The 27,357-nt window shown below is 37.3% G+C and overlaps 1 protein-coding gene across 3 annotated transcripts in view; it reads left to right on the top strand.

Annotated features, from left to right (window-relative positions):
- Positions 1-264: 264 nt before the first annotated feature.
- PRRC1 (proline rich coiled-coil 1) overlaps positions 265-27,357 on the top strand; it is a 37,490-nt gene continuing 10,397 nt past the window's right edge. Inside the window, exons 1-7 of one of the 3 annotated variants that reach the window (XM_031011298.3) lie at positions 265-476; positions 6,165-6,287; positions 7,237-7,626; positions 9,323-9,483; positions 13,005-13,107; positions 16,351-16,514; positions 21,763-21,866. In XM_031011298.3, coding sequence (XP_030867158.2) covers positions 6,185-6,287; positions 7,237-7,626; positions 9,323-9,483; positions 13,005-13,107; positions 16,351-16,514; positions 21,763-21,866 — 1,025 coding nt within the window. In that variant the 5' untranslated portion in view covers positions 265-476; positions 6,165-6,184. Of the gene's footprint in view, positions 701-6,164; positions 6,288-7,236; positions 7,627-9,322; positions 9,484-13,004; positions 13,108-16,350; positions 16,515-21,762; positions 21,867-27,357 lie in introns of all 3 variants that reach the window. The other 2 variants (XM_063706744.1, XM_004042434.5) reach the window with 2 other exon arrangements.

Consider the following 27,357-nt stretch of genomic DNA (forward strand, 5'->3'; position numbering starts at 1 on the left):
AGATGACCTTGGCTAACTGATCCTTATCCCTTGGGCCGCTGTGGCACAGGATGAGTGAGCTACGCCTGGTAACAAGAGTGCCACTCTCGTGTAAGGGGGCTGCGAAGTAGAAAGGAGGCCAGCCCTTTGGAGGATGTTTCTAGAGGGTGTGGGCAGAACCAAGTCTCCGTAGTTAGGAAGATCTTGGCTCCAAAGTTTAACTTGCAGCGTCCCGGCCGGGTTCACAGCGCATGGGACAGGCGGGGCGGGGCGGGGCGATTCGGGGCGGAGCGGGGCGATGCGGGGCGGTGTGGCGCGCGGCCGACGTGGCAGCCGCAGGAGCATGCGCCGCCCGTGGCCATCTTGTAGGCGGGGACACGCCGAGGTAACTTCCGGGGGGCGCCTTCGTTGTCTTCTCCAAGCTATAGTTCTACGTCCCGACCTCCGTATCATACCACACTCTTCAGCGACCACGCAGGCACTTTCCCGGTCCCCAGGTGAGCGCCAGGTGGCTCCGAGGCGCATGTATGAGGGGGGGTGGCATGGCATGGCATGGTTTGCAGGCGCCAGAACCAGACCCCGAGGGACGGTGTCCCTGGAAGGTGGGCGGGCCGGCCGGCGCCACTGGACGCCGATGTCGTTTGCGAGCCCCCTAGTCCCGTGGTCCAGGCGCAGCTGTGGCGGCGTGCGGGGTGCAGCAGGCAGGAGTGCACATCGCAAGGTGAGCAGTTTCCGCTGGGGATGGCACGGTGGGCGCGGTTCGAGGGTCTCGCCCCGCGACACTTTGCTCCTGTCCAAGGACCAAGGCAGGAGCGCTCTGGCCCCACCTTCCAGGGCGCTGACTTTAGGGTAGACTGGCGGAGAGCGCCGGCGGACCATAGCCCGGCCCTGTCTGGCCTGGAGACGTGGCAGAGCCTGAGGGGAAGCCGCTGTCTCCTGAAACAGGATTTCGGCCGCTCTGGTCCTGGAGAGGCCCAGGAGGCTCGAGAGTCATCACACCAGGACCTGCAATGAAAGGAAGCTTATTTTCCCTGAGGTTACCCCATCGGTGCTGAGCGCCGCTTGGGGGAGTTTTTGCATTCTCTCGTTTCTTTGTTTGGTCTTGGGACCTGCTTCAGGCAAATTTGCAGGTAGCACGTTTCCTAGATTGACAGAATTTATAGCCAATAGTGTTTTTGTCATTCGAAGTAGTTATTTTGAGAGACAACATGTGCATTTCTGCGATCGTGACACATCTTGGCATTCAGTCTTTCTCCTGTGCAGCCAGTGTTTAATTCAGTGAAAATTTATAAAATTTTATTTCGGGGTCAGATTAGGCTCTAACTAGCGCACACTGTCTGGTAGTAGAGACAATCTTGTGGCACGAGTAGGTCAGCAATAATTGCTCTTAATGCTTTAAAGTTTATCAGAACTTCACTATTCCATTTCTTGTAAACTTGTAAATAGACATCCAGTTTTTTTTTTTTTTTTTAAACAGAAAAACCAAGGCACAAGCAAATTGGAACAACAGGGTCTAGCCGGACTGAGAACTCAGTTTTCCAAACCATTTTCTTCACTTTTTCTTTAGTGTTGATATATGAATAGTACTTTTCGTGACAAGACTTGAGCCCTAAAACAGTTACCAACTCTGACACTTCAGTATTGTTTTATCATAATAGGTTTTTTTAGTAGAAGGCACTATGTTTATGCATGTAAAATTTACCTCAGTATTGCCATTACGGCAGTTTTCATATAAAAAGCCATTAAAGACAAAGAAATTGATTATTTATTCCACTTAATGACTTTGTATTCATTGTACAGTTTCTTTTGCAGACACATTTGTTAATGTTAGGGATTCTCTTACAATAGGACTTCTACTAGTCATTGTAAGGATTGGGGAGCATCTGTAGTAGAGGGTGAATGACCAATAAAAAATTAAAAGAAGAAAAGAGGTAGCTTTGGTTGAGGAGTGGTAAAATCTCCAAAGTGGCATTTCTATCTCAGGTTATTTACCTTCGATGTATAGGTACTGAATGAAAGGATTCAGCCTCCCTGGATCCCTGTCCTCTGCTTAGTGCCATAGATCTTTCCTACGTTCACAGCCAAACTTTTTGAAAGTGTCATGCGTGTTAGTCTCACCTGCCACTGCTCAATTCAGTTTACACTGGAATCTTTCTCCACTCTTTACATGAAAACCGTTCGCCCTAAATTCATGTCCAGTTTGGCAGATCCATTGAACTTCTCAGATAGTATCCTATTTGGCTTCTCTGCAGCATTAATACTGTTGCCCATTCATACTGCGAAACTCTGGCTTTTGGACACCACAGTCTCCTGGTTTTCTTCCTTTCTTTTAGCTCATCTCTTATTCTCTGCAAACTTGTCTTCCATCTTACTAAACCAATAATTGGTTTAACATCATATTCTCTTTTCTCTTGGTATTCTCTTACGTAATCTCATCTCAAAACATGACGTTAGACTATCAGTACACTGATGACACCCACATTTATGTGGTTGCTAAGCTCCAGACCAAGTCAATGTCTCTACTTAGATGTTTGTTGCAAGGAACTTAAACAGCATGTCAAAGACTAAACATTTTATGATGTCCCCCATCCGACTCCCCCAGAAAGAACATCAAACACATTGGCCTTCTGCAGTGTGTCCTATCTTTGTGCATGGCACCACCATCTATCTAGTTGTGCAAGTCATGCCTCCTTTCCCTTCCTCCATACCCAGTCAATCACTGAATTTTGCCACCTAATCTTGTCTTGAACTTATTTACTTTTCTCCATCTCCACTATCATCACTTGAGTCTAGGTCAGAGTTTTTCAACTTTGGCACTATTGAAATTTGGGGCCACTTAATTCTTGTATGTAGGCTGTGCATTGGAGGATTTTTAGTAGTATTCCTAACCTCTTTGTGTTATATGCCAGTAGTAGCCCTCTAGTTGTGACAATAAAAACTGTCTTGGACATTGCCAAGTGACCCCTTGGGGGCATAATCAGCCCTTCCCACTATGAAAATCATTAGTCTAGGTTGTTACTTACTTCTGATGGAACTACTTCTATATCTTCCTTAATGGCCTGTCTGCATCTGCTCTGTCTGCCCAGTGGCCCAGGCTGCATACTTTGTTCAGATCTTTTCAAAAAATAAATATGAATTGCTAATAACTGGAATCAGCCTAAATGTCCTTCAGCAGGTACATTTATACAATGGAATACTATTCAGCAATAAAAAGGAACCAACTTGATATATGCAGCAGCTTGGATGAATCTCAAGAACATTATGCTGAGTGAAAAAAAGCCAACTTCAAAAGGTTATATGCTGTATGATTCGATTTATGTAACATTCATGGAACGAGAAAGTGATAGAAAACAGAGCAGTGTTTGCCAGGGCTTATGGTTGATGGGAAGGTAGATAAAGGAACAACATGAGGAAGTTTCTTTTTAGTGGTGGAATGGTTCTATGTCCTGGTCGAGGTGGTGGTTATACGAGACTGTGCATATGATGAAGCTTCATAGAACTATGCACATACACACACACAGTAAATGTAAAAACATGTGAAATACAAATAAGATCTATAGTTAATAGTATTGTACCAATGTCAATTTCATGGTTTTGATCATTGTAGTGTAGTTATGTAAGATGCTGTTATTGAGAGAAGCTGGGTTTGGGGTACTCAAGAACTCTGCTGTTTCTACATTTTTTTTTTTGAATCTAAAATTCCTTCAAAACAGTTAAAACAAAAGACAGTTATGCTGCCCTCAGCTTGAATGCCTTACAATTGTAGGATATGATAAATTTCTCTTCATAGGTTTTAGCCTGTAAATTGTTAAGTACAATGAGTTCTGAGATCCTCTCCAAAGAACCAATGTATCAGTATGTTCAGCTCCCCTGTTATTTGTTCTTCATTTTAAAGTTTAAATTCCTAGTTCTTTATTTCTCCTTGCCCCTAGTTTCAGTAAACAATCCCCTTCTAGCCTCTATCAACTGCTCTGACCTTAGTCACCCTTGGTCACCTGCTCTGACCTTAGTAATCCTTGGTCATCTGCTCTGTTCTTAGTCATCCTGGGTCACCTGTTCTGTAACCGTCCTTCCCGCCAAACTACTCACCCTGCTGCTCTGACTCATGCCCCTGCTCTCTTTAAAATAGCCAATTGGAATTAGCTTAGACTGCGTGGTCCAACCCTAGCCAATGGGGGAAAGACACAGCAGTAGGGACTAACTGCGTTAGGATAAGAACTGCTTCCCCTCCCTTGTTCAGGTTTGCTCTTGACATTGCTCCATCTGTGAGACACACCCTTCTATAGAAGTAAAATTGCCTTGCTGAGAAAATTAAATTTATGTTTGAGTGCTATTTCTTTTGTGGCACCGAAAATTTATTTCTAACACAATGACACTCTGTTCTTTAAAAACCCAAGTTTTTTAACCTGGTTTATGAGGCTGAACACCTTCTGGGCTTCTGTCTGTCCCTCCAGTCCTGATTCTTCTTTCTCTCCCTTCACATGGATTTTATTGAATGTATCTTGTTCTTCCCAGCTCAGTTGGTATATATATTTGCTATATATTCACTTTTTCTGGACTCTGCCTTTCTTCCCTTGCCTAATTAAGTTCTTATCCTTCAAATCTCAGTTTATCTGTGACTTATTTGGGGAACCCTTTCCTTACCTCCAAGTCAAAATCATATCCCTGTCAAACAAAACTGTGTTCTTATCCTCAGAGCACATAATTCAGCTACCATTCATTGTAAATTGGTTTATTATTTGATTGTTTCCTGTACTAGACTGTAAGTATCCTATTTGTTTTTGCTAATCATTGTCATTTCCAAAGGCATCAGTATAGTGCTCGTCAAGCAGTTGACCTTCGCTAAAAACTTATTAAATGAATAAAAATATTAAAAACAAATATAGCATATTTAGAAGTTGGTTCTGTACTTGAGATACACTTCAGGATTTGTAATTTTAAAGAAAGTTTTCTCATATTTTATAATCCATTGTTGTCTATTAGTATGCTGCTATCTAATGGCATTTTTGCTATAGTTAACTTTTCTAAAACCTCAGATATACAATTTATCTGTTACTGGATATGCTTTAAAATGTGAACTAGGAAAATTGTGAATTAACGCTTTTATCAAGTGAAGCACATTTTATTTTATTTTATTGAGACAAGGTCCTGCTTTGTTGCCCAGGCTGGAGTGCAGTGGCATTCTCACTGCTCCCTGCAGCCTCAACCTCCTGGGATCAGGTGATCCTCTCACCTCAGCATCCTGAGTTGCTGGGACCATAGGCACATGTCACCCTGCCTGGCTAATTTTTTAATTTTTTTGTAGAGATGGAGTCTTCCTATGGTGCCCAGGCTGGTCTCAAACTCCTGGTCTCAAGGGATCCTCCCACCTCTACCTCCCAAAGTGTAGGGTTACAGTGGTCAGCCACTGTGCCTGGCTTTATTTTTTTATGTTAATGGGGATATCTTATACACAATACTTTATGAGAGAAGAGGAAGGGCTTCAAAAATACATTAAATATTTTATTTATTTATTTTTAGAGATCTTGCTCTGTCACGCAGGCTGGAGTGCAGTGGTGCAGTCATAGCTCACTGCAGCCTTGAACTCCTGGGTTCAAGGCATCTTCCCATCACAGCCTCCCAAAGTCCTGGGATTTCAGACGTGAGCCACTGTGCCCAGCCTCATTTTTATTTTAAATTTAATAATGACTGAAATTTATATTATTTACTTATTTTATTTTTTAGAAATGAGATCTTGCTATGTTGCCCAGGCTTGTCTACAACTCCTAGCCTCAAATGCTTCCCGTCTTGGCCTCCCAGAGTGCTGGGATTATAGGCATGGGACACCACACCTGGCCCAGACATAACTATCTCTAACATGCATTCATGTGGCAGAAATCAAATTAGTAATTTACTATTTGAAATGTAGTAGATAATTAGTTATATTGTTATTATAACATGAAATTATTTCCCACTTATAAAGTATCTACATGGGAATGTTACAGATTGTTTGATATTAAATATTCTCATAGATTGCTTTCTTAGAAATTTGGACAAACTCTTCGTCTGGAAATAAGTTGCATTATAAACAGTAAAGGTGGACATCTATCTCTTGATGATTTTTTTTTTTGTCGTTCTCTATTCAAGCTTTAAAAATATACTTTTGGTTACTGTGTAATATTTGTTACATTTTTATGTTTTTATAGTATACCATAATTGAAGAAAAATGATGGAAGAGAGTGGAATAGAGACAACACCACCTGGGACTCCTCCACCAAATCCTGCAGGGCTGGCTGCTACTGCTATGTCTTCTACCCCTGTTCCATTAGGTACATGTAGTTGTCTAACATCTCATGTGTTTTGAGAATAGTGAAGATACTATCATCTTTTCTCAGAGTCAATTAAGAAAAGAATGCATATATTAAAACTTCTCTATTATTTTTCAGGATGAAAGGAAATAGCCTTTTTAATTTAAAGAATAGAAAGAAAGTCTTTTGTATTTAAAGTAAGAAAACATCAGTGTTTTGCTTTAGGTGGACTTTTGTTCTTTATGTTCATAATTTTACCATCATTTATATTATGACAGAAATATCCTAAAAAGCATGTGTTAGCTTTGTCTTCTGTTCTTTTTTCTTTTTTTTGAGACGGAGTTTCACTTGTCTCCCAGGCTGGAGTGCAGTGGTGCAATCTCATCTCACTGCAACCTCCGCCTCCCGGGTTAAAGTGATTCTCCTGCCTCAGCCTCCCGAGTAGCTGCGATTACAGCGCTCACCACCATGCTCAGCTAATTTTTGTATTTTTAGTAGAAATGGGATTTCACAATTTTGGCCAGGCTGGTCTCAAACTCCTGACCTCAGGTGATCCACCTGCCTCAGCCTCCCAAAGTCCTGGGATTACAGGCGTGAGCCACTGCGCTCGGCCTACTGCTCTATGACTTTGTGGTGATTAACCTTTCTGAGCCTTCAGGGCATAGGTTTTTATGCTCAAACTAGGGATGAAAAATCGCTTTATTTTATTAAAAATACACCAAAACAAACAAACCAAAAAGCAAAAATGAACAATGCCATAGGTTCATACAGCTGCTTCTTTTACTTATGGGAGTTGAAAGTCATTTACACTCAATTATATTTGTTGTATATTTTAAATTACACATTTTAAAATAATTCTTGGGATATGCTTTGGTAAGTTAAAAATTTTGCAAGAGGAAAGTAATTAGTTTGAAAACTAAATAAAAAACATTTCTAATTCTGTGCTTTTATCCTCTCCACTTTTTTCTAGCGGCAACCAGTTCTTTTTCTTCTCCAAATGTATCCTCCATGGAGTCCTTCCCACCACTCGCATACTCTACTCCTCAGCCGCCCCTTCCTCCTGTGAGGCCTTCAGCACCATTACCTTTTGTGCCTCCTCCTGCAGTTCCTTCTGTCCCACCACTTGTTACTTCTATGCCACCTCCTGTTTCTCCATCAACAGCTGCTGCCTTCAGTAATCCTCCTGTATCTCACTTCCCACCTTCAACTTCTGCCCCAAACACTCTTTTACCTGCACCCCCTTCGGGTCCTCCTATATCAGGATTTTCTGTTGGTTCAACTTATGACATTACAAGGGGACATGCAGGGAGAGCTCCCCAGACACCCCTGATGCCATCATTTTCTGCACCTTCAGGAACAGGTAATTCTTTCTTACAGATACTTTGAAATACATGGCTATTAATTAATGTTTTATTCTTTTTTAAAATAATAGCTTTGTTGAGATATAATTTATGTACTCTACAATTCACCCAATTCAAAGCATACAGTTCCATAGTTAGTTTACATCAGAATTGTGCATCCCTTGTCGCAATTTTTTAACCTTTTCATCACTTTAAGAAGAAACCCTATACCTTTTAGCAGTCAGCCCCTACTGTCCCCCAAATCCTCACAGCTCTAGGCAACTACTAATCTACTTTCTATGTATATGGATTTGCTTATCCTGGTCATTTCATATAGATGGAATCATATAATACGTGGTCTTTTGTGACTGGCAACTTTCACTTAAATATTTTCACTTAAATATTTCACTTAAATATTTTCAAGGTTCATCCATGTTGTAGCATTTGTCAGTACTTCATTCCTTTTTATGGCTGAATAATATTTCAGTTTATGAATATGTATACCACATTTCATTTATTCAATTAGTTAACGTTGGGTTGTTTTCCACTTTTTGGCTATTTAGATAATGCTGCTATAAATATTTGTTTACAGGTTTTTGTATGGACATGTTTTTATTTTTCTTGGGTGTCTACCTAGGCATGGAATTGCTGATTTACATGGTAATTCTACACCAAACTATTTTCTAAAGCAGGTGTACCATTTTACCTTCTTATTAGCAGTGGGCGGGGTCCCACTTTCTCTGCATTAATGTTCTTCTCTTTATTCATTTCTTTGGTTTCCAGAGTTACCTATCTCACGTTTTTGCCATTTAAATTATTAAAATAAGGCTGGTATAATTTAGTATATGATTTTTTTATGTGATATACAACTCAGTAGATGATTAGTATATGGGATGTCAGAAAATTCCAAAATTTTGTCCTAATATTTGTGCATCTGTAGAGAAATTTAAAGGTGAAGTCTGAGTTTTTTTAAGTTTTACTGAAAAAATTATCAGGACTGACTGTTCCAGGGAGTAGTGTTTTTTTAGCCAGGTAAAAATTCACAAACAAATAAAACCTCATGTATGCCAAAAGTTTGTGATACTGGGTCATTTCCTTTCCCTAGGTCAGTTACATCTACTTGTTTTGTTTCTTTGGAATAATTGTTGCAAATGAGTTATCAAAACTTCGTCCTTGTCATCCTCTGCCTGTTGTTTCTCATTTTAGGGAAAAGCAGTAGCTTTGCTGTGCTTTTTATTACCTATCTTTCCCTGTCTACCTTTACAAATGAAAATTATTGCAGAGTGCAAGTACTATATTCATGTCTATGTATATGTGAATTTTCTTTTTGAGTTAACATGAAGTATATAGAGTATGTGTAATAATTGTGTGCTTTTTTGTGATGAACTTCAGTGCTCAATTAATTTTATGGATTAAAGAGACCTGAACTACAGCTGTGCATATCCAAGTGCTGAATAGGACAGACCTGAAGAACTTTTGGATATATGCTTTTTGTCCATTTTCAGGATACTTGGTTTAAGACTATATAAAGGGAAATAAATTTCTTTTGAAATTCTGTTTAATTTGCATTTTATAAAGGTTTGTGTTAATCTTTGATTGTATAACTCAGTCTTCAAATGCCTGAATATTAATATTAAAGTTGTTTGAGCCACTCCTTTTTATAGGAAAAAGTTTATGGAATAAATTATACATATGAAAATTTTTGCCATTGACTAGGTCTTTTGCCAACTCCTATTACTCAGCAAGCCAGTTTGACATCTCTGGCACAGGGAACTGGAACCACATCAGCCATTACTTTCCCAGAGGAGCAAGAAGACCCTAGATTTAATAGAGGTCAGGATGAAGCATCTGCTGGTGGAATCTGGGGTTTTATTAAGGTAAGACGTGTTTAAAAATTGTGCTTAATTTTCTAATTATAAAACTAATAGATATACATTAGAGAAAATATTGAAAATACAGGATGGCACAAGGAAAAATAAAATTCTTTTTTATTAGCAGTTTTCTGTAGCTGCTCTCAGTCTCTTGCCTATGCATATCTGTGTAAACGTTCCTTTGAATTAAATTCAAATTGAAGTAGTGACAGGTCAGATGGATACTATTTCATGTTTTCTGGTCTTTACTGAGCATATATCATGGACATCTTCCTGGCCGTAAAATATTTTTTTCAGAAATGTATTTTGGTTTCTCTTATGGCTGCTTCACCATACATGCTGTTGCATTTATTTCCCGTGTTTTATTTTGCTAATCTGCCTATTGGCATTTTCTAATTGTAATTTTTTTTTAAAATTAGTTAATTTATTTTAATTGACAAAAATTGTATGTGCTTATTATGTACAACATGATGTATACATGAAGTGTGTATACATTCTGGAATGGCCAAATTGAGCTGATTAACATATGCAATACCTCACATATTTACCATTTTTTTGTGGTGAGAAAACTTAAAATTTTGAAATATAAAACCTTATATTTCAAGAATATAATACATTGTTCCTAACTATAGTCACCCTGTTGTACAAGAGATCTCTTCTAATTGTAATTCTTATCAATAAATCATCATCATGATTAGGTCTGGCGTGGTGCCTCATGCCTGTAATCTTAACCCTTTGGGAAGCCCAGGCAGGGGGATTGCTTGAGTCGAGGAGTTCTGTATGAGACCAGCCTGAGCAACATAATGAGACCCAGTCTCTACCAAAAACTTAAAAAAATTAGCCAGGCATTGTAGGGTGTGCCTGTGGTCCCATATACTCAGAGGCTAAGGTGGTAGGATTGTTTGAGCCCAGGAGGTCCAGGCTGCTTGAGCTGTGATCATGATACTACATTCCAGTCTAAGTGACAGAGTGAGACACTGTCTCAAAAAAAAAACAAAAAAAACCCAAAAAACTATGATGAGCACTGTTGTATGTAAATCTTTATGGACATCTTTTTTTCCTCCGAATTAATTCCTGATGAACATTTGAGTGAACATTTGAAGAAATTGATACATATTCCACTTTAGGAAGTTTATACCAAAATATACTGATATAGCATTTTTCACTTGCCAGCAGTAGTTATTAATTTGGACTAGGGTATTTTCTGATTTGACAGGCAAAAAATAATACCACATTTTAATTTGCTTTCCTTTGCTACTGAATTTGAACATTTTCTCGTATGATTTTTAGCCATTTGTATTCTTTTGTGAAATATCGGTTATGTTCTTTGCCTAGTTTTAAATTGGGATGATTTTCTTTTCTTATGAATTTGTAAGAGCTCCTAATACAGTAAGAATACTTTTCTATATGCTCTCATATGTTGCAGTTTTCTCAGTTTTTAGTTTACATTTTAATTTTAATACCCTTTTTGACAGAAAAGTTCAATTTCAGGAGTCAGTTCTGTCAATCTTTTCTTTTCTTTTCTATTTTCTTTTCTTGTCTTGTCTTTTCTCTTTTTTGAGACAAAGTCTCGCTCTTGTCGCCCAGGCTGGAGTGCAGTGGTGCGATCTTGGCTTACTGCAACCTCTGCCTCCTGGGTTCAAGCAATTTGCCTACCTCAGCCTCCCAAGTAGCTGGGATTACAGGCATCTGCCACCATGCCTGGCTAATTTTTTTGTATTTTTAGTAGAGACGGGGGTTCACCATGTTGGCCAGGCTGGTCTCGAACTCCTGACCTCAGGCGATCTGCCCGCCTCACCTCCCAAAGTGCTGGGATTACAGGCGTGAGCCACCGCAGGCAGCCTCTCTTTTTCTTTACATTTTTTTTTAATGCTAAAAAAGACCTTTTCCCACTACGACACTGTGATAAATGTTCTTCTGTGATCCCTTTCTAGTTCCCTTAATGTTTAATTTTTTAGACACTTAGCGTTTAATATAGTTGATATTTCTTTACTATATGAGGTAGAGATCAAACTTAATTTTCTTCCAGCTACTCAATGGAGTCTTTCAATATCATATCCCCATTGATTTGGTATGATCCCTATATTATCTTCCTTAGGAAATTGTGTGTTAAAATCAGCTTCTGGCCTCTGTATTCTAGTCCACTGCTGTTTCCCTGTTCTTGTAGTAGAGCACTGTTTTAATTACTTTTACTTTGTGTTCATTGTACTAATGTGTACTGAGGTGGGGATGTGGAACATTCAGTGATAAGTAAGATAGGACAGTTCAAGTCTGCATTTATAAATGTATATCAGTATTTAGTTGTGTAAGTTGTATAAGCTGACTGATTTTTCTTTTAAATTTTTCTTTACTCATCTTTCCCAATTTTTTTTGCAATGAATTTTGAAATCATTCTGCCAAGTTCCAATATTCTGCTAAGGGTTTGTTTGCAATTTTATTATTATAATTTATTATTCTATTAAAGATTTAAAATTGGTAGATGATTGGCTGATTTGTAGTATTTGAGCTTCATGTTTCAGGAATGTGCCATTTTTCTAAGCTTGTTTATTTTTTAATACCCCTCTGTACTTTAAAAAAGTTTTTTTTGCATACAGACTACAACATTTTGTCCCTCGTTAAGAGCATGTGTCAGTGTGTTTGTCATGAGTTGTAATACCCAGTTCAACTCTATAGGTCTTGTAAATAGTAGGAAGTCATGATGTTTCAGCATATGGTTGGTTGGCAGTCTTAAATTTCAATTTTATGAACTCATCTTTTCCTGAGTCACCTTAGTTTAATGGCAGATTGGAAGACGGGGAATCATGGCAGGTTAGTCAGATGCCATCTCAGGAGGCACTGCTCCCTGGAGTGTCTTTTACCCTTTGTGAAGTATCGCACAAGAAGGAATACTCAAGACTTGGTTCCTTTTAGTAGTAACGGCTGTAAGAATCCAGAGGAATAGATCTGACTATAAATGGAGAGTTTGGGGATGTACAAAACAAGAAACAAGAAGTAGGAAAAAGAAGAAACTAGCAGAAGATAGCAAAATGTTGTACGTTAAGGTAATAAGTAACTGTTCTGCCCCCAGACGAGAGGTGTTTTTACTCTTTTTATTTTTTTTTATTAGGGAACAAGTATGGACTTATGTAGACACCTGATTGGGACCTTTATTTGGGACCCTAAGGGACCAGTTTTGCCCAATCTTTTATATAAATAAGTAGAAGTGAAATTATATATATGTAATATATGTATATACACACACATATATATGTATATATAGTATAGCATCCTTTCCATACCCATGCTACTCAAAGCGTGGTCTGTAGATTGCTGCTGGTCTACACATTGCTGAGTCAGGAAAAAAAATGGAGAGTATCATTTAGAAACTTAATAGCAATTTGATATTGTCATGACCTTATTATATATCTTACAAAAGTACTGGTTTAGGATGCATTGGAAACTTTTAAAAAAGTTTTCTTCACAATCATGAAGATCATGGTGATCCTCACTTAGAGTGAATAACTTACATATTGATTTGTTTTATGCAGGGTGTGGCTGGGAATCCTATGGTGAAGTCTGTGCTTGATAAGACAAAACATTCAGTAGAAAGCATGATTACAACGCTGGACCCTGGCATGGCTCCCTATATCAGTATGTACATAAGTTAGACCAGTATCTGCCATTTTTTTTAAAGGGTATGTCCACATCAGCCACTAATTGTAATTCTCTGTTCGTTTCCACTGATTGTGTAATCAGTGGAAATTCTTATTATATTCTTGCATTAATTTAATTGTCAGTCTTATTTTTTGGTGTTACTAATTCATCTTTTTTAAAAGTCATCATTAAATGAATTTTGAAAATCCCGCAGAATGATCCTAGAAGGAGTAAAAACCATGAATTATTGGTATACTTGCTGATTTTAATTTTAAATATAGGTTAGCATTGCTTTATATGAATTTTACTTTATTCACTACTGACATTTGAAGTGATGTTTGTTTCATACTTTTTTTTTTTACATTTCTCCTGTTATCTATTTTAATTAAATGTTTGTGTGTAATTGAGGGATAATATTTTTGGAGGAAGCAAATCTAGTTAATAATATCTAATGACTGGGTATATTGGGAAAGCTATTTTTAACCACCTCTGAACACTAATCATCCAGAATCATCCAGACAGTTGATAGATACTGTCTGCTATTTAATTTTTATGTACATATCCAATATGTGAAAAAATACCACAAGGCTCAGTGACCAATTATTGGTAATTCTGTAAAAGATAACTTTTAAGTCAAAATTGTGCAGCAGGTACCTGAACAGCGATTTCAGTGGCAATAAAAAGCCAATAGCTTTCACAAGTCTTGACTATGTTGGTAGTTTACTGTCTAGTAAATATCAAAAGAGAAGGCCTAGCAATTGTTAAGTGTCTTTATTGAATGCTTCTGCCAGGCACTTTCTCATAAGAGCTCTGCAAGGTAGGTATTTTCCTCAAGTTTTGGATGAGGAACCTAGGTTTGGAGGGATGTAAGTTATCACCCTAGATCACACAACTTGGTGGAGCTGTATTGAACTCATGCTCAATTTTTTTACACTTAGCCACTTTGCTTCCCTTGTAGTAGAAAATTGAATCAAGCATTAAATCAACTGAGTTGTTCTTTGTGTTTGTAACTGTCCAAAGAATTCAAAATTGGAGTCCACCATATATGTTCTTTTCTTTGCAAGTACATATTTTGAATGAAGGAAAAAAAGGAATTAATATTTTTGGAGCTTTTGCTGTTTTAATGGCTGTACTATGTTAGACTGTGAAAGCAATTACCTTATTTAATCCTTAGAGCAAACCCTATGAGGTGCCAGGTGTTTTTATTCTTCTTCTTTTTTTTTTTTTGAGACAGAGTCTCACTCTGTCACTCAGACTGGAGTGCAGTGGCATGATCTCAGCTCACTACAACCTCTGCCTCCTGGGTTCAAGTTATTCTCATGTCTCAGTCTTCTGAGTAGCTGGGACTACAGCCGTATGCCACCACGCCCAGCTAATTTTTGGTAGAGACGGGGTTTCTCCATGTTGGCCAGGCTGGATAGCAGGCATTTTTCTACAAAGAAACAAGCTCAGTGACTTCCACAAGGTAAAGAAGCTAGTAAATGATAAAGGCAGAGCTCATACCCAAGGAAGTTTCTCAGGCCACTAGTCTTCATGACATCAAGAAAAATGTGTAACACCGAAGGGGAAAAAAGAAAGGTACAGAAATGAAATTTCTATTATTAGCAAATGTCATAACTTTATGAGCTTTAAAAAGTAATAAAATTGAATTCAAGAAAGCTGACATCTTTACTGACAGCAAAACATCACCATTCTGATCTAACAAAACAACTCAAAGTAAATCTTAAGGTTTTTTTTTTTTTTTTGAGATGGAGTCTCACTCTACCGCCAGGCTGGAGTGCAGTGGTGCAATCTCAGCTCACTGCAACCTCTGCCTCCCGAGTTCAAGTGATTCTCCCACCTCAGCCTCCCGAGTAGCTGGACCTACAGGTGCACGCCACCATGCCCAGCTAATTTTTGTATTTTTAGTAGAGACGGGGTTTCACCATGTTGGCCAGGATGATCTCGATCTCTTGACTTTGTGATCCTCCCGCCTAGGCCTCCCAAAGTGCTGGGATTACAGGCGTGAACCACCGCGCCCGGCCATCTTAAGGTATTTTTACACAAATATTCTAGAAATCATTTGATGTAACAATTTCGTATGTGTCAAGAAACTCAAAAAGTATTAGAAATGGCAGGACTACTCATCACAAGCTGAAAAGCCATTTTGAGCTGAAGCTTAATGGAGCAGTACTTAGCTAAGATCAAGAGATGTGTCCCATGTGGAGGAAAAAAGTGAAAAAAAAAGTATATTCTTCTTCTCTTTTATGTTCTAGTAACTTCTGAAGTATCCAGTACAGATGTGATCTGTGAGACATTATGTCATTCAGGAAAAAGGGATCCATTATTTTTAAAACCCAAATACTTGAAAATATCTTTCACTGTTCCACATGATATTTATTAGGGAAAAACAACCTTGTTTCTAGGGCAAAATGTTTTACATTATAAACAATTTTCATGAAAAATCTCTTTTGCCGGTGATAACTATTAATGCCAAATATCAAAATGTGCTGTGTTTAGAACAAGGGCTTTGAATTCATTATATCACAGAAATGTTTGGTTAAGATTTTTAAAAATAATGAAACATTTGGTCAAATTGTTCTGTCTAGAAATAGTAGTACTTATGTTAAGTAATTGAAAAATTAAAAATATTTGAAAATATTTTTATTTCATATTACTCTTAATATTTTAAATTTCAAGTTTTATATGTTATTTCAATTTCATATATGCTTGCATATTTATATTAGGGCAGTAGTACATGTATAATTGATAAATATCTATTTGTGGTGTATGCTCAGAACATTGTGGGGATATTTAATAAAAAGCTTGATGACCCCATATTTAAACTATTTTCTAGGTTAAAAAGTATATTTCATGGTAGTGCTTGTTTAGTACATAACTTCTCTGCAACTCATTGACAAATCACCTACTATCAGTAAGTCTTTATTTTAATTTTCCGTGGAGTATACTAAATATGATGTAACTTACACTTCACAAGCCAGATATGTAATTTCTGGCTTGTGATATGTAATATCAGTTTTGAGTCCTGACATTAGTGCTAAGTAGATACGTTACCTTGGGCAAAACTTTGTTGGCCTCGGTTTTCTCAAGCATATAAAAAAGATAATGATCCATATCTTGCATGGTTTTATGAAACTGGTAATAATTATGTATATTAGATGTTAGCACCTGGTATGGTAGTAATTAATGAGAATTTCATTATTTTAATTTGAAATTTAAATTTTCCTCTGGTCTTTTTAGAATCTGGAGGTGAACTGGATATTGTAGTGACCTCAAATAAAGAAGTAAAAGTTGCTGCTGTCCGAGATGCCTTCCAGGAGGTCTTTGGCTTAGCTGTGGTTGTAGGGGAAGCTGGACAGTCCAATATTGCCCCACAACCAGTGGGCTATGCAGCTGGATTAAAAGTGAGTAACAGAACACTATTTTCAGGACATGGAAACTGGCATTTAATTTTTTCGCAATTCTGATAATCTGTTGTCTCTATGGAGCTAATAGGCTTTTACATACTGAAATAACAATGAACTTTGCTTTTAGTAGACAGCCCTATCGTATTATGAAGATATAGTGGAGTTTTAATTTAAAGAAATTTAAGATAGGTTTTGATTATTGTGGGAGGGAAAGAAACATTGAGAGAGCACAAAAAGAATAGTTAGTCCTAAAAGAGATCTTCTTAATCCAGCATTAACATTCAAATCAATTACTGAGATGATAATATCCCTTGAATCCCATAAGCTTTTATTATCCCTATTGATAATGCTTAAAAATGTGTAAGTTCCAGGAATTCCGTCTTCTCTTTCATACTTTATTTTCCTCTCTTTGTGTTATTACCAGCATACAGTCATGCAAGAACAAATTAACAGTTCATTGGCATACAAACATCTTTCTCACCTTGAAAAAAAAAGAAAAAACCAAAGGAAACCCCAACAAATTCTTTGACCTCCCTTCCTCTGTAACTTAATGACCTATTTTGCTTCCTTTTGCAGCTAAACTCCAAAGAGTTGCCAGCACTTTTCTCATATCCTTTTCACATTCAGTTAAGTCTACCTCAGTTAGGCTTTCATGTCCAGCACTCTACTGATAGTGCTTTCAGGCTCGTGCTAATGTTCTCCATCTTATTTGACTTACCAGAGGCTTTTGAGACAGTTGATCATGCACTTCTCTTTAATGCTTTTTTCACTTGACTTCTAGGATTCCACACTTTAGTTTTTCCCTCCTTCATTTATTGCTCGCTCCTTCTGTACTTCCTTTGCTGATTCCTCCTCTTCTCTCCAGTCTTCTGACGGTCACCTTCTTATCAATTCACCCTCAGACTATCCCATGGCTTTAAATACTGTCTCTGTGCTGACAGTTCCAAATTTATGTCTCCACCTGAGACCTTCCTGTAGACTCTTGATTTATATATAAGTTGCCTTTTTGACAAGTTTACTTGAATATCTCAAACTTAATATGTCTAGAACTAAACTTCTTTCCTCCACACTTGCTCCCTCTAGCCTTCTTCACCTTAATTGATGGCAGTTCTAGCCTTCCATTTTCTCAGGCAAGAAACCTTGGAGTCAGCCCTGACTTCTCTCATTACCCACTTGTAATCCATCAAGAAATCTTATTTGTAAGACAGACAGTTCTTGTTTTTCAACATAATTGTGTTCCATAAGGTTGCTACAGACTGAATTTGTGAATACTGAGCCATTGCTCCCAGGGGAGATACGATGGTTAGGATACTGTGGGCCTCTGGTCACATTTTTGCCAACCTGTCAATACATAACTTTGTTTTATGCCTCTTTCTGTTTAAATACATTTTTATACACATACATGCACATATTTTTGATTAATTAATATTGAGCTCTCACAGTCAACAGTACTATAACTCATGCTTGAATGCAGCTTATTTAACACACTCGTTTTCTCATTAAGGCACATCATAGTCTTCTTGTGCTTAGGAACACTACAGTACTCCAGCACTACACTTGGGGGCCATTTGAAAACAGCAGTTAACATCAACAAACACAAAGATGCAAAAAAGAGGTGCTAAATAGACCCCAAAAAGGATACCTGTTTACATTGTGTCAGCTGAAAGAAGAAGACAGGGCACTGCCTTGTTCAACCTCAGCTAGGAGTATATGCATCAGGCAACTCAAATTTCTCATAGCTCTGTGCATGTCCGATTTTGAGATTATAAATAAATTTCATGTGTAGTCAATGGAATCCACAAAAATAATAGGATCAACTGTATTTATGTTTAAGGAGAAACACATTTTCATATATGACATTCTGTTGTTTTATTTGAAGGAGCTTATAATAGCCTGCATTTATTGAGAACATCCCCTGAGCCAGGCACATAGACCCTTTACCTGCATTCATTTGATGTGGGTAAACCATTAGAATGAGGTAATTGACATAGCATATTTCATTGGGGAAAAAATCTGTTGCATTAATTGTAATTAGTCACTAAACACAAACCCACACTGACACTAGATTATTTTTAATTCTACTAGGTAGTGCTACATAAGTTTGAGGTGTTCTTTGAGTTGTATTTAGTACTTTATTTAAATAGAATATGAAGCCCTTTTCTTTTACACATATGCACACTCACATACCACAAAATCACTTTTCTATATTAGGGGCTATTAGGCAGTAGTTATACCCTATCTAAATGTAATGCATTATATATAATATGAATTAAATTACATGTTTTCTGCCTTTTCACTTTTCACAGTGGTCTGTCCTTACACACAGAGCAAAGCTGCCAAAAGCACATGCACTTTGAAATGCTTCTTTTCTCTAGTAGGTTTCTCTTGAATTTGAGCCCTAGTATAAATTGCCAATAAGAGTTTCTTTGGTGGTAGGTGTTTGGACTTAATAAAATTTAGCAAAGCTAACTGACGGCTGTAGGGTTTGAATTTAATCTAGAAATGAAAAAAAAATACAGCAAATGGGTAAAATAAGTATGTATACATGATAATTGTACATTAAACTGGTTATATATATATAAGATAAACCATAAGCATTCATACGGGCGATTTTTACTTGAAAGACTGGAACAAGTCACATACTTAGATTGAGAATGTATTTGAAGATTTCCCAAGAGGTTTTGCAAGTTGGAAAGAGTTTATAGGTCTGAGAAAGAAGACTTTTCAAGATTTAGTTGCAGAGAGTAAACTGAGGAAAATCCTAAGTAGAAATGATTATTAGACAAAATGGTGAGTACATTTCACTGAAATTAGAGACTAAAACAAGGGTTTTCTGTAAATTGTGAAGCATTGTATAAATGTGATATGGAAGTTGGTAACCTTATTTGATGGAAATTATTGTAGTTGCATTTATCTTTTTATAATAGCATATGACAGATTATTTTTGCTGCTGATTTTTATCCTTCAAATTTACACATATTAATTCATTTTCCACAATTTTCAGTTCAAGCTCAAAACTAAAATTCATTGAAACTAATATATAAGAAAGTGATTTGTAAATTTGTCGGCTTTTTATTTTTTTTCAGAAACAGTAGAGGGAGCTAATGAGAAGAAAAATAATGTAGAGTCTTAGAGTATGAAATGGTAACCTGTTTTTGCTCTCCCCAGTCAGATTTTATTTGAAGTAAATGGGTTTTCTGAACTAAACTTACGTTACCTTTTAAAAATAGGAAATTATTTAAGGAAGTAAATCAGTTCAGCCAAAATTAAAGTTAGGAAGCTTCTAGAACTTTTATGCCAAGTATTAACTTTATTGAAAAGCCAGTTGTAGTTATGACTACTGTTTTATATAGTTTTATATTCAACAAATATAATATCTATAAGCATTTATGAAAATATATAAAATTTTAACTATTCACTGAACCAAGTTGCTTAGTATAAGCTCTTAGAGTACAATATTGTTCTTTAGTTCTGAAATGATTATTTTAATATGGTCTCTAAACTACCTAATTCTTGATCTCTTATATTGCTAAAAAATAAAATCTCCTTCTCAAAACATTGGTAGGGACTAATATTAAAATGTCTGTATTTGTAACTCCAAAAGAGGCCACATTTAATTAACGTAGTGGTCAGAGGAAAAAGAAAGGCCAGATATAACCCCATTTTCATTTTCTTATGGATTTTATAAACAAAAAAGAAACTTGTCTACCTAGCTTATTATCCTGTTTCTTGCAGGAACTAATTAATTTTAATTAAATGTTTTGTGAATCCTGTGAAATATAAAGCTCTGTGCTGTAGGATAGTGAAAAATGAACAAACTTAGTCTCTGTTCCCTGGAAGCATAAAATCTAGGAATATTTTGTTGTAGTGCATAGCTGAGATATCATCTTCAAAGAGTTAGGGGATGAATCTCTATACATTTTACTAATCCCTTAATAGTTTTTACGGAATTAATGTTTACTTAAGCTTTTTAAAAATCAAACTTTAGCCATAACTGCTTCCTGGGAGGAGTGAATTAGGCAAATTTGTAACATCTGGTATAAATAACTAAGTTCATCTTATCTGTTAATATTGCTTTCAAAATCAACAGCTGCCTCTTTAAGTGTTATTAGATTTGGTGATGCCATATTTACACTATTTGTATTCTTAACATTGACCACATAGGCCTTCAGAAGCCTTTATTTTTTTCTTTGTTCAGTTTTTTATGTGGTAAGTTCTTATTGAACACCTATTAAGTTAGGCACTGTGCTGGAAACTAGAGATAGAAGAGTGAGCAAAAATATATAATCTTGGTTTCATTGTACTTTAAATCCTATCATCTTCATCTTTACAAGCTAGTATCTTAAATTGTCTTACACGTTCTCGCACAGTTCTCACTTTCTCTTTTTTACTTCAGTTGTCTCTGAAATAAATTGAGTTTTCTCGAGATGTGTCCTAGCCTTTTTAATTTTCATTTGGATAAGAATTTACCATTTAATCTGATATTGTCTGTTTACCTCTGCTGTCCTTATAAAAATTATCCATGGCTACTTTTGTTCAGACTTTTTATCTTGCGTTTTGAACACATATTCATCACATTGTTCATGGTCACCTTTTATGAAAGGATTCAGATAAAAGCAGTAAACAGAAACCTTTTCCCTCAGTAATCTAGCTTTTAGTTTTCTATTACATATAATCAGTTCATGTCTTCAATGGTAATTATTTTGTTGAATAAGCTGTGGTGTAATATATACATTTGCAGCTTTTTATTTTAAGTAACTGGTCATTTTGGTGCATGTATATTTAAAAGGAATCAGAAGAAAGAGAAAAACGTATTTATTATTGATATGATTGCCTACCTGAAAAATTCAAGAGAGAATTAACTGCAAAACTGCCAGAACTGATAAAAACTTTGTATGTAGTAAGATGGTCTCTTGCCAGATCAACATTAAAAAATACAGTTTTCTTAAATTATTTAACAGTAACAATCAATGAGAAAATGTAATATAAAAATAATCCACAATAGCAACCAACATCATAATGCATATGGAGTAATTTGGAAGGTGTACCCCAAACTGTTGATACTACGGAAATGTAATTGTATTTTGTCATTTTTTACTCTACATTTTTGTATTGTTTGAACGTTTACAGTGAGTATATGTATGTGTTTGCATATAAATGTATGCATGTATTGTGTAATCATAAATTAGTATATTTAATATGTAATAATTTGAAATGGTCTCTAACCTCTGCCATTGTTGTTTAGGGTGCTCAGGAACGGATAGATAGCTTGCGTCGAACTGGGGTGATCCATGAAAAACAGACAGCTGTGTCAGTAGAAAACTTCATTGCAGAATTGCTGCCTGACAAGTAAGTGTATTATGTTTCTCTTGGAAGCAAAATATAATTCGGTCTGGGAGTTGACACTGAATACTTAGCAAAAAGTGTCTCCTGTTTTATAACCAGAGAGGAAAGTATATTTTGATGCTGGCTATATCACTTAACTAGCTGTGTGTCCTGCATGGCTTAGCTGGCATTTCTATCCTTGTGTCTCTTTTTTAATTATAAAATGGAGATGGTCATGCCTGCTTTCTGAGATCATGCTAATAATTAATAAAATGGCACTAAGTATAAGATGATAGATTTGGTGTGGATATAATTGACCATGAGTAGCAAACACAATTATTCTCATGGTTATTCAAAGTCGTGGAATATATGGGCAAGAAGGCCTGATGGCATTCTCTAGGTTTGAGTTTCTAGTGAGCAGTATCTCTCCTGTACTCATAATAATTTAGAAAAACCTCCAGACAGCATAATTTATCATTGTTTTTCAGGTGGCTTTTTATGGGAAAAATTTTTAATTTGCTTAATTGATTTATATTAAAATAACTTCCCTTTGTTGAAATCTACCTTCTTTTGTAATTGCATTATGGTTTTGTTGTTTTTATTTTTTATTTGTTTGTTCAGTGCTGAATAACAATGGGCATAGCATTTTGTGGCTTGTAATATGCAAAATATATCCTCCAACTTTGAGGCATATTATAGGCCAGTGGGAAAGAAGATATATGTAGTACACAGATGAGCAGTTTTAAGTAATTGTATAAAAGGAAACATAATTTTTTGCTGACAGGAAATATATAAAATTTCAGTGGAGGTAACTCTGTGGAGATAGTGTCAGGTGAAATTCATGAATAATTAGGGCTTAAACTGGATTTTGAAGAAGAGGTGAAACTTGGCCAAATGGAACAAAGGAAGTAGGATGTTCTGGGTGGAGAAAAAGTTTGAAGGTAATTGAAATGTATTCTTGGGTCAGTGATTATATCAACTTGGCTGAAGGTTTGTTGGATGGGAAATCAAGAGGTGACATGGGGACAAATTGTGAAGAGCTCTGAATTCTAGGTTGATAAGTTTCAACTTTCTATGTAAGCACTGAGAAACCATCTGGTGATTGTTGTGTCATTTTTTTTTATTAACCTGTTACTGTTCATTTAATAATTAACATTAGAAATTACAATATGCCTTTTTGATATAACAACAATTATAACTTGTGATAATACTAGTACTACTTTTAATACTATTCACTCCCTTTTCACCTTCTGCGGTATCATTAAGTATTTTAATTCTGCATATATTTTAAGCTCTTAAGACATAACTAGTAATGTTCTTTGCAGTCAGTATTTGTTTGTTTATTCTCTGAATTCTTTCTTGCATTTCTGTTTTTTCTGTCTGGGGTCATTTTTCTTCGAAAGGAAGCCTAAAGTACTTCCTTTGATAATACATTATAGTTCAGAGCTGCTCACTACCAATTCTCTCAGCTTTTGTTTATCTGAAAGTGCTTTAATTCAACTTTATTTTTGCTGGATGTAGAAGTCTAGGTTGGCAGTTTCTTTTCTTTCAGCACTTTAAAAATGTCATGGTACTGTTTTCTGGCTTCCGTCATTTCTGTTAACAAGTCATCTCTCCATAAATGTTTTCTTTTGAGAAGTGTCTGTTCATGTCCTTCGCCCACTTTTTGATGGGGTTGTTTGTTTCTTTCTTGTAAATTTGTTTGAGTTCATTGTGATTCTGGATATTAGCCCTTTGTCAGATGAGTATGTTGCGAAAATTTTCTCTAATTTTGTAGGTTGCCTGTTCACTCTGATGGTAATAGGAGTGGTGAGAGAGGGCATCCCTGTCCTGTGCCAGTTTTCAAAGGGAATGCTTCCAGTTTTTGCCCATTCAGTATGATATTGGCTGTGGATTTGTCATAGATAGCTCTTATTATTTTGAGATACGTCCCATCAGTACCTAATTTATTGAGAGTTTTTAGCATGAAGAGTTGTTGAATTTTGTCAAAGGCCTTTTCTGCATCTGTTGAGATAATCACGTGGTTTTTGTCTTTGGTTCTGTTTATATGCTGGATTACATTTATTGATTTGCATATATTGAACCAGCCTTGCATCCCAGGGATGAAGCCCACTTGATCATGGTGGATAAGCTCTTTGATGTGCTGCTGGATTCGGTTTGCCAGTATTTTATTGAGGATTTTTGCATCCATGTTCATCAAGGTTATTGGTCTAAAATTCTCTTTTTTGGTTGTGTCTCTGCCCGGCTTTGGTATCAGGATGATGCTGGCCTCGTAAAATGAATTAGGGAGGATTCCCTCTTTTTCTATTGATTGGAATAGTTTCAGAAGGAATGGTACCAGTTCCTCCTTGTACCTCTGGTAGAATTCGGCTGTGAATCCATCTGGTCCTGGACTCTTTTTGGTTGGTAAGCTATTGATTATTGCCACAATTTCAGCTCCTGTTATTGGTCTATTCAGAGATTCAACTTTTTCCTGGTTTAGTCTTGGGAGAGTGTATGTGTCGAGGAATTTATCCATTTCTTCTAGATTTTCTAGTTTATTTGCGTAGAGTTGTTTGTAGTATTCTCTGATGATAGTTTGTATTTCTGTGGGATCGGTGGTGAATCCCCTTTATCATTTTTTATTGCGTCTATTTGATTCTTCTCTCTTTTTTTCTTTATTAGTCTTGCTAGCGGTCTATCAATTTTGTTGATCCTTTCAAAAAACCAGCTCCTGGATTCATTAATTTTTTGAAGGGTTTTTTGTGTCTCTATTTCCTTCAGTTCTGCTCTGATTTTAGTTATTTCTTGCCTTCTGCTAGCTTTTGAATGTGTTTGCTCTTGCTTTTCTAGTTCTTTTAATTGTGATGTTAGGGTGTCAATTTTGGATCTTTCCTGCTTTCTCTTGTGGGCATTTAGTGGTATAAATTTTCCTCTACACACTGCTTTGAATGTGTCAGAGAATGTGTCATGTTGTGTCTTTGTTCTCGTTGGTTTCAAAGAACATCTTTATTTCTGCCTTCATTTCGTTATGTACCCAGTAATCATTCAGGAGCAGGTTGTTCAGTTTCCATGTAGTTGAGCAGTTTTGAGTGAGTTTCTTAATCCTGAGTTCTAGTTTGATGGCACTGTGGTCTGAGAGACAGTTTGTTATAATTTCTGTTCTTTTACATTTGCTGAGGAGAGCTTTACTTCCAAGTATGTGGTCAGTTTTGGAATAGGTGTGGTGTGGTGCTGAAAAAAATGTATATTCTGTTGATTTGGGGTGGAGAGTTCTGTAGATGTCTATTAGGTCCACTTGGTGCAGAGCTGAGTTCAATTTCTGGGTATCCTTGTTAACTTTCTGTCTCATTGATCTGTCTAATGTTGACAGTGGGGTGTTAAAGTCTCCCATTATTATTGTGTGGGAGTCTAAGTCTCTTTGTAGGTCACTCAGGACTTGCTTTATGAATCTGGGTGCTCCTGTATTGGGTGCATATATATTTAGGATAGTTAGCTCTTCTTGTTGAATTGATCCCTTTACCATTATGTAATGGCCTTCTTTGTCTCTTCTGATCTTTGTTGGTTTAAAGTCTATTTTATCAGAGACTAGGATTGCAACCCCTGCCTTTTTTTGTTTTCCATTTGCTTGGTAGATCTTCCTCCATCCTTTTATTTTGAGCCTATGTGTGTCTCTGCATGTGAGATGGGTTTCCTGAATACAGCACACTGATGGGTCTTGACTCTTTATCCAATTTGCCAGTCTGTGTCTTTTAATTGGAGCATTTAGTCCACTTATATTTAAAGTTAATATTGTTATGTGTGAATTTGATCCCATCATTATGATGTTAGCTGGTTATTTTGCTCGTTAGTTGATGCAGTTTCTTCCTAGTCTCGATGGTCTTTACATTTTGGCATGATTTTGCAGCAGCTGGTACCGGTTGTTCCTTTCCATGTTTAGTGCTTCCTTCAGGAGCTCTTTTAGGGCAGGCCTGGTGATGACAAAATCTCTCAGCATTTGCTTTTCTGTAAAGTATTTTATTTCTCCTTCACTTACAAAACTTAGTTTGGCTGGATATGAAATTCTGGGTTGAAAATTCTTTTCTTTAAGAATGTTGAATATTGGCCCCCACTCTCTTCTGGCTTGTAGAGTTTCTGCCGAGAGATCCGCTGTTAGTCTGATGGGCTTCCCTTTGTGGGTAACCCGACCTTTCTCTCTGGCTGCCCTTAACATTTTTTCCTTCATTTCAATTTTGGTGAATCTGATAATTATGTGTCTTGGAGTTGCTCTTCTCGAGGAGTATCTTTGTGGCATTCTCTGTATTTCCTGAATCTGAATGTTGGCCTGCCTTGCTAGATTGGGGAAGTTCTCCTGGATAATATCTTGCAGAGTGTTTTCCAACTTGGTTCCATTCTCCCCGTCACTTTCAGGTACACCAATCAGATGTAGATTTGGTCTTTTCACATAGTCCCATATTTCTTGGAGGCTTTGTTCGTTTCTTTTTATTCTTTTTTCTCTAAACTTCCCTTCTCGCTTCATTTCATTCATTTCATCTTCCATCACTGATACCCTTTCTTCCAGTTGATCGCGTCAGCTCCTGAGGCTTCTGCATTCTTCATGTAGTTCTCAAGCCTTGGCTTTCAGCTCCATCAGCTCCTTTAAGCACTTCTCTGTATTGGTTATTCTAGTTATACATTCGTCTAAATTTTTTTCAAAGTTTTCAACTTCTTTGCCTTTGGTTTGAATTTCCTCCTGTAGCTCGGAGTAGTTTGATCGTCTGAAGCCTTCTTCTCTCAACTCGTCAAAGTCATTCTCCATCCAGCTTTGTTCCGTTGCTGGTGAGGAACTGTGTTCCTTTGGAGGAGGAGAGGCGCTCTGCTTTTTAGAGTTTCCAGTTTTTCTGTTCTGTTTTTTCCCCATCTTTGTGGTTTTATCTACTTTTGGTCTTTGATGATGGTGATGTACAGATGGGTTTTTGGTGTGGATGTCCTTTCTGTTTGTTAGTTTTCCTTCTAACAGACAGGACCCTCAGCTGCAGGTCTGTTGGAGTTTGCTAGAGGTCCACTCCAGACCCTGTTTGCCTGGGTATCAGCAGCGGTGTCTGCAGAACCGCAGATTTTCGTGAACCGCGAATGCTGCTGTCTGGTCGTTCCTCTGGAAGTTTTGTCTCAGAGGAGTACCCGGCCAGCCGTGTGAGGTGTCAGTCTGCCCGTACTGGGGGGTGCCTCCCAGTTAGGCTGCTCAGGGGTCAGGGGCCCACTTGAGGAGGCAGTCTGCCCGTTCTCAGATCTCCAGCTGCGTGCTGGGAGAACCACTGCTCTCTTCAAAGCTGTCAGACAGGGACATTTAAGTCTGCAGAGGTTACTGCTGTCTTTTTGTTTGTCTGTGCCCTGCCCCCAGAGGTGGAGCCTACAGAGGCAGGCAGGCCTCCTTGAGCTGTGGTGGGCTCCACCCAGTTCGAGCTTCCCGGCTGCTTTGTTTACCTAAGCAAGCCTGGGCAATGGCGGGCGCCCCTCCCGCAGCCTCGCTGCCGCCTTGCAGTTTGATCTCAGACTG

This window comes from Gorilla gorilla, chromosome 4, assembly GCF_029281585.2.
Source record: "Gorilla gorilla gorilla isolate KB3781 chromosome 4, NHGRI_mGorGor1-v2.1_pri, whole genome shotgun sequence".
Classification (NCBI taxonomy): domain Eukaryota; kingdom Metazoa; phylum Chordata; class Mammalia; order Primates; family Hominidae; genus Gorilla; species Gorilla gorilla.